At 34.3% G+C, this 8,757-nt stretch overlaps 1 protein-coding gene across 1 annotated transcript; it reads right to left on the bottom strand.

The window, feature by feature from the left end:
• Positions 1-3,662: 3,662 nt before the first annotated feature.
• LOC108783559 (uncharacterized) lies at positions 3,663-7,460 on the bottom strand. Its single transcript, XM_018552150.1, has 3 exons — positions 6,766-7,460; positions 5,320-5,399; positions 3,663-4,966 (listed from the first exon to the last, which is right to left on the bottom strand). The coding sequence occupies exons 1-3, from the start codon at positions 7,233-7,235 to the stop codon at positions 4,464-4,466; spliced, it is 1,053 nt and encodes a 350-aa protein (XP_018407652.1). The 5' UTR covers positions 7,236-7,460; the 3' UTR covers positions 3,663-4,463.
• Positions 7,461-8,757: the final 1,297 nt, after the last annotated feature.

Raw genomic sequence — 8,757 nt, 5'->3', positions numbered from 1 at the left:
TCCTTCTTCCCGTGTTGTGGCGGAATTAATAATCGCTGCAAACGACGTTTGTGCACCAGACGAGGGAATCGGGGCGAGGATACGACCCCTATTGTTTCGCGGACATCATCAGCTCCTTGGACTGCGGTTGAATTAACTTAACAGCGAGCGTGGCTTCGTTTGCCATTAAAGGGAACGGCGTAAAAGCAGCCTTGCATCTACTAAGAGGAAGAGATCGTCTTGGGGGGTCTAGATTCTTCGCGATTGTGGTAGACACACACATGCGCGCATGTGCATGTGTGTGAAGAGATTTCTGTCAAGATATACAAGCGCCGAATTAATTACGAACCCAACCCGTTGATGACAGCAGATAAAAGCATTAGACAATTGGAGGCTTAATTTCCGTATTAAATTATCTTCTAATGCAAAAAGAGCCATCTTTCTTTATGCAAAGTAATCCGGAAGTTGAAGAGATAAATACATATTGTATATAGACTATAAATGTTGTGAAATATTATGTTAGTACTCTCATTTTAAGATAATAATTCACGTTACAATTTTACAATTTTTATTTTAAAATTTTCTAAATTATGACATTATGAAGTATTTCTTTAAAAAATAATAATAATTGCCTTTTTAGGGACATTTATTTTATTGACATTATATTATTACATTCTATCGCCACAATTATACCATAAATACGGTTGCAATGCTCTTCTGTCTAAACTGTCTAAAGCGTCGAATTCTGAACTGACCAAGATTATACTGGCCCGAACCGAAATTCGTATCGTTGATATAGGTAATAATCATTAGATTATTACATCATGAAATATTGAAAAATAGCAGGGATGGTAATTGCTCGTGATCATTAATAAATGGTTGATATCGAAAGAAGGTCGGAGATAATGACAGTAGCAGTTACGTGGCGAAGTTACAGCGTACTCGAATAAGAAAGAGTAAATAAGAAGAAAGAAAGAGAAAAAGAGAGTCTAGATTTACTTCCTATATAATTTTGTTCCTCCGATAAATCGGCGATAGTGCTTTTTTCGCCATTAATCGCATCTTTTCACAGACGAAACCTCGAATCACATCAATGAGAAACTCGTTACAGTATATGCGTGCGTGTGTGTGTACGCGTGCGTGTGTATATCCATCTTCGCGCAATTGCGCAATCATAAGTCGCTGAGAAAGCGCAACGTGCTCTTCGCGCTCTGTTCCTTTACTTTGTACATCGCATCCGTATATTCACCAACATGTTGCACGATTAATTGCCACGGCATGATAGCGAAGAGATTCCGCTTTTAATGCGCGAATCGCAGTTTCCTCGTCGACGCGCGAATCTTCCTCAATGGCGATGCCAATCAGTAAGCTGACAAACTTGATCGTCAACAGCGATGTACTGATAAGAGAGTAAAAGTCAATTGCATCGTCTGCTTTTATCGAAATCGAAATTTTTCAATTAGTTTATTAAATCGAGTGAGAAAGTCAAGAATAAATAATGTAAATAAAGAAGCAGATTTTTCCCAAATTAACGTCGAAGAGAGAGAGAGTATCAAGAAGTCTTATAATTTTTTTTAAGCACTATTAAAGCGTTATTAAAGAGAGTTCAAGAAATGAAATGTAAATAAAAATTATAATGTCACCCTACAAGTTTTCTATAGTTAATATAATACACGCACAATAAAATTGTTGTTCTATTAAGGAGAGAATAACGAAAGAACATCACAGACATTAGTGATAAGTCAATCGATAATTGGCCGACTCTTGACTTCAACTTAACGGTCGGTCGACAACCGACTCAAGCGTGCGTTTCGCGATGCTTCAGCTCGCACGAAGCGGTCGCCCGTAACGAGTGAATAATGACCTGGGTCGCTCTCACGCGTCTGCCTCTCAGCTGTTCACTTCCGCTAGTGAAAGGTGCATGCACTGTAGCCGGGAGCTATGATAAAATGCACTTACGTGCATCCTCATGGCGCACGTCGTTCAGGTCGAACGTGCCTGCGCTCCGTTAGCCGATTGGCAGCGATGGAAAGGCAAGCTCGGATCGATACGGATTATCTTGATTTTTCTATTATAAATAATGCAGACCTATTGGATCCGTAAAATAACACGCGAAACGTTATGCAATCAGGTCCTAAAAAAGAGCTTTCGAGAAATCATGGAGAGATATAGACGTATAGAGAATAATAGCTGATCGGCGCGCGTTTATTTCATCAAAATTCTCTCTACGGGACATCTTAGATTAGATTATATAGACATCGACTTCGAATATTTCACTCCTCAAATGCTCCGTTATGCAATTCACACACAACAACGTGTATACACACAGAGTCATGCATTCACTATCTCGCGGTTCGTATGCATCATACGTACAAATCTAAGCAGAGATGATTCAATTGATTTTCGAGAGAGAAAGAGAGAAACGCGGGAGGGAATCCTGAATGCTTAAGAAAGTTTATTCTCTGTCCGCTTAGATCGTAATCGCAATTTTCTCCGATTCGTAATATGCCTCGAAATACGAAATATTGTATTTCATCAGAAGAGAACGCTCTTCCTAGAATTATTAATTCTAGGAAGAACGCTTTCTTCCTAGAATTTTAGAAGATAAGCTGTTCCTTTATTAGAATCATATTTTCCATTAAAATTTCGTTTTTATATTTTTTATTAAAATTATGTATTTATTGCACTGTTTTATAAAATAAAATTTGACGACTTAGACGTCGTTATAAAGCCGTCCGAAAATACCTGGAACACAAAATTTGTTTCATATAAATAGAAATAAACGAGATATTACAGACATGTAACATTTCATAAGAAATCGAGAAATCGGAAACTGTCACTGACCTTGATATCAAATTCAGAAGAGGAACTAATCAAAGGAACATGCGACACGCATTACGTAAAGATCAGAATAATTCGCTGAATTTTTATATCTAACTGCGGCCTTGAAAACTGATATTACTTCTTTGAAATTTGAATCTCAGTGCAGCTGTATTTTCTCGCAATATCTCGATTGTATTCGCAAAATTCGCATACAGTTGCTTGTTTAATTAATCACTTGAATTTTATCGCATGACTTCGAAATTATTAGAATTATTTCTAATTTCTGCTTCATTCTTAGAATAAATTTATAAATAAATAAGTAAATTTTACATAAAAGGATTAAGTACTACTTCTAATTATTACAAAATAATTTTTTAATAATTTTTAACTAAAAACTCCAAATTATGAAAAATTTAAAAAATTCTATTTTTTTAGAAATATTTAAATAAAAAATGATATACACACATATTAACCTTTTGTAACAATTTTCGGAACAGTAAATTAACAAATATATATAATATATATTCTTATTTATTTTATTATTTCATAATACATTTTTATTTCATTATATAATTTTAATCATTATCTTGTTATTTTTTCATAATATAATTATGTATTTCAATATAAATAATATTAAGCTAATTTCATATAGTATTAACTTATAATTACAGACATAATATTACTTTTATATTTTAAAAGATTTTACATACAATAATTATAATAATATAGAAATAGTTTAATAATATAAGGAACAGTTAAATTAAAAATGTATTAAAAGAAAATTTATATTTGTATACTATTTTTGGCATAAAATTTACATTATTTAGCAATCAATATTTACAACACAAAATTATTGGCTATTGTGAAATTTCTGTATACATCCTTCTCTTTAAGAAATATGTAAAACTTGCTTCTTTACTTCAACACAGAGATATTAGTTACATAAGGCTTGTCCATCTTATTTCTGAATGTCGTAAATATGACACTCGTACTTGGGAGCAAAAACGATCTTCTTGAATGCCGTACACGTAACATGAATATAAAGGGATGAAATCGGGAAGACATCAGCGAAATCTCATCACGTACAGTTTTGCGATTCTAACAGTTGGAATTTCTAAACCATTTCGCATAGTCTGTCAAGCTGTGCAACATGGGTTTAAGATATGGCTGTAAAGCATTACGTCATAAATGGCGTTGATCCAATCGATTTAGATCCATATTTATAAAACATACAGCGTACTTCGTTTTTATTACGTTCAACAGGTACGATGCGCGCAATTAGAAGAATCCTTTAATGGAATGAGATATGCAATCTGTTGAAATTGTCTGACGGAATCGATTATGTAAGTTAAATGTTAGTAAAAATTTAATTCGTGACAGAGAGATTACAAGCAGTGAAATTAAAAGCGAAATTAATTTCAGTATTGTATCGATTACAGTCAATGTGTCAAACAGTATTACACAATCCACGTAGACGGAGACTTCCTTATGGAGGATGTGGAATTCTCCACACTTAGATCTCCTGTAGGTGTTGAATTCCACACTGAGAATTCGGGGTATTAAACAAAAATTATAAATTTTTGACAAATTTCGAAAATTTTTTAATGATTTTCCACACTCTTAGAAAAGTCAAAAGTCTCCATCACTGATCACACAAATCATCACAGAATCTGATCAGTCTTGATCTCGGTCGCCATTCTTTTCCGCCGGAAGCAATGTGCGAGATTCGGCAGTGGTTTATTCTTACAATTCTTGACCCATCCTTCCCAAGCCTTGAATCCGTGCTGATCGAAGATCTTCTTGGCGCACACGATGTCTTCCTGTATATCATCACTCAAGTAGTCCTCGCAGCGCTTATTGCAGACCCCACCTTTATGTCCTCTGGTGCACCACTGGGCACTGTTGATCTGAAGGATACCGTAAGAATAGCTCGAACCTGTTTTTGGACCAGTTACCAAATGCGTGTTCATACCACTTTCGTATTGCATCAGGCAGACCCAGTTACTGATGAAGGTCCTACTGATTCTAGCTATCACTAACTGCCTTGCTGCCTCGCATTGTGTGTATATCTTTCCGTCCACCGGTGAATGCACAGTTACGATCGTCAGAACGAATAGGATCATCCACGAGCTTATCATTTTTTTTGAATAAATATTCGCCAAGACTATTTGGCAAGTATTAAAATCGTCTTGCTGGAATGACTAACTGAACGATTGTTCGAGCAATCAGCTTGCAAGATGAAGTAATCCATCGGCTGCTTTATGTCGATACTTTGCAATCTTATAAACAGACTTTTACATTCATATTTAGGAAGATATTAAAAATTGATGAAAATATTCTTCACTGTCTGACATTTCTATTAATAAATCAGCACTTTAATCGGAACTTCGTTTGTCGTTAACGTTTCTGATAAAGAGTTATGTAATTATCCGCTTCTCTATTTGCAAACTTGAAACAAATTAATTTCACATTTTTCTTCCGATACATAATGTGACACAAGGTGTTGTCAACGATTACACTGAGGATTCACGCGGAAATCCGTCTTATAAATGCGATGTCTGCCACTAATATCGCGGATGATCGCAGATGACCTTGAGCTTGAGCGATATACGCTATTTACTAACGCTAATAATAAAAAATGCAAGCCGCGATAAAACCGTCATTTCGCTTTTCGCTTTCCGCAGTTGCGAGTTGCATCACGATCTCGCCCCACCTCAGTTTATTAATGTAGATATCTCATGGCTTTCACAAGAATTTTGTATCTGACACTGACATTCTTGAAGAGCACATTAACGCTTTCTAAAACAAACATAAGATAATAGAATCGAAGATGTGTTCCGGTGCTATTAACCTCTACGATAAAAACAACACAGTTCTACTCCCTTCTCAGTGAAATTTTATATACATTGCTTAGAATTCTTGGATTCTTTAGATTATGAAGGCAATTGATGAATAAAGACAGCTTATAAAGAAACTCATTATACAACCCATAACGATTAAAACTATAAAAAATACGAATAGGACATCAAATAATGCATGCAATATTTTATTTCTTGTTATAGCATAAGTTACATTTGTCAGAAAAAAAGGAGGAGGAATAATTCCTAATTTTTTATACTAATATTATTAATTAATGCAATGTATTACTTTTTATAAGTTTGTGGGGAAAAGGCTATCGCTACAGCCAGTAGATATCAAGACATACGATATTCGCACTAAATATTCGCGATTATCAAAATAAGGATCGAATAGTTATATTGTGCAAACGTTATTTTAACCTGTCACTACTTTTATAAAGATAGATAGATTAAGTATTATGTTTTACACAATAATTATTTAATAACTATTTTGATGAGTGTATATGTACTTTCGGCACATATTTTTTATCATTTTTTTTAAATAAACGTTTATTTAGCGCAAAACGATTGACTGCAGCTTTCTAATATGTTGTAATTAATGCTTATCAGAAAACATTTTATTTCACGCATAAACTTGGAAGCAAAGGTAACGTCTTATAAAAATGAAATTGGAAAGATATCGGCGAAATCTCATTACGTACAGTTTTGTAATTCTAACAGTTGGAATTTCTAAATCAGCTTCGTGTAGTGTTGTTTGTGAAGCCGACCAGCGTGGGTTTTAGACGTAACGCGTCATAAGTAATGCCAATCTAATCAGTTTAGATCCATATTTATAAAACATACCAACGAATTTTGTTTTAAAAGCGTTCTTTGGGTGCGCACTTAAAGAGATCTTTTAATAGAAAATGTGCTATCAAATATGTAATCTATTGGCATACAATTTGATGGAATCGATTACATAAATTTCTAAGATTTAATTCGCGTGAAAGATTACAAGTGATGCAAAGACTTTATAGAAGCAAGATAATTAAAAGCAAAATTTATTCAAGCCTCGTATCGATTGCAGTCAATGTGTCCAACAGCGTTACAATCATTCTATTATCACAAAATCGGATCGATCTCGATCTCGGCCATTCTTCTCCTACGTATACAGTTTGAGATGTCTGGTAGCGGTTTGTTCTTGCACTTTTTCATCCATCCATCCCAAGCCTTGAATCCGTCCTGATCGAAGACTTTCTTGGCACACGCAATATCGTCCTGTATATCGTCGCTCAGGAAGTCTTCGCAGCGCTTACTGCAGTTGCCACCTGCACGTCCTCTGGCACACCACTTGGCACTGTTGATCTGAAGAATACCATAAGAATAGCTGGAGGCTGTTTTTGGACCAGTCATCAGCGCGGTGTTCATTCCACTTTCGCTTTCCATCAGACAGACCCAGTTGCTTAAGAAGGACCTACTGATTCTAGCTTTCTGTAGCTCTTTTACAGCTTCGCATCGTCCGAATATCTTTCCTTCCACCGACGAATGGACGATTACAATCGTCAAAACGAATAGGATCACCAACGATCCCTTCATTCTTTAATATGAATGAATGTTCGCCGAAACTACTTGGTAAATATATACAAGTTGTCTTTCTCGATCACTTGAATCACTAATTGATCGATTGCTGTGATAAATCGAGCAACTAACTTGCAAATAATCCTACCGTAGTTTTGTTCTTTGAAAAATAATTCAACTCTCTCTGTTGAATATAATCCAATGATGTTTAAGCCTCAATACTTAATAATTTTGTAGGTAGACTTTTGCAATAAATGTTTAAGAAGATATATTAAAAATTCATAATAATATTTTTATTTTTATTTTTCTATGTAATTCAGAACTTTAATAATTTTGATCGTTGTTTGTCGTTACCGCTTCTAATAAAGAATTAAACTCGAGTAATATAAATATATACTGACTACTCAGAATATGTTTAATCACTTTTCTCTTTGAAACTGAGGTAAATTGATGACCTCACACGTTTTCTTCCCGAAGCGCAATATGGTTCAAGATGTTGACAACGATCGTACTGAGGAGTCATGTGGACTTACTCTGTCTTATAAATGCGTCGTCTGCTACTAATGCCACAGACGATTAAAATGACCTTGAGCTTGAGCGATATACGCTATTATCTACCCACGCCGTAATGAGATTCAAGCCGATAAGACCATCTCTTTTTGCTTTTACGCATCATCGCGATTTTGCTGTTTGGCCTGTTTTGCAGATGGCTTCTCACACACACACACACACACACACACACATACACACAAGTAGAGTTAGTACTCAAAAAATCAAAATTTTGGCATGACCATGCAAAAAAATCCATTTCTATTTATTTCAATTCTCAAGGAATTGAAATAGATAAAAATGTATTCGTATAATCATGGCCAAATCCAAATTCTAATTTTTTAGATATTGGGAAATTTCATATTCAATATGAATGTTTTCTTTTTCCTGAAAGAAATTATTAATACTCTCTAATTGTAAGACAAACAGAATGTATCTAATATACATTCTTAAGCTGTTGACCTCTTCGATAAAGATAACGCAGTCTCTTCTCAGTGAAATTCCCTATATGTTTATAGAAGCCTTGAGGTCCTTAGATCATGAAAAAAAAATCACCGGTAAAGGTACATACTCATAAAGAGACTTATTTTACAACCCATAAAAATTAAAAGTGTAAGACATAAGAACGTGAAATAAGATATTTCATATTTTTTTATCAATTATAAAATTTATCAAATAAAGGGAAGAAATATTTTCTAATTTTATATTACAATATCATTAATCAATGCGATATATTATATTTTAACAACTTGGAAAAAAACAGTCACCGCTGTACATATGTATAATTTGTATAATACCACGAAATGATCAGATACGTCATTCTAATATAATTAACACTTAGCAGAAGATTTTATTTCACGCCGTGATATAATAAGTATTATTATATAATATTTGTTACCTACACTTTAATAACAATGTCAGTTCTGAAAACTCGTGATGCAATGCACAAGGAAACATCGCGTGACTCTTCCACAAAGTAATATTTTGTTAT

This window comes from Cyphomyrmex costatus, unplaced genomic scaffold, assembly GCF_001594065.2.
Source record: "Cyphomyrmex costatus isolate MS0001 unplaced genomic scaffold, Ccosl1.0 scaffold1540, whole genome shotgun sequence".
Lineage (NCBI taxonomy): Eukaryota > Metazoa > Arthropoda > Insecta > Hymenoptera > Formicidae > Cyphomyrmex > Cyphomyrmex costatus.
Note: the sequence above shows the minus strand (reverse complement) of the source record. Positions and strands in the feature narration are given on the sequence as shown.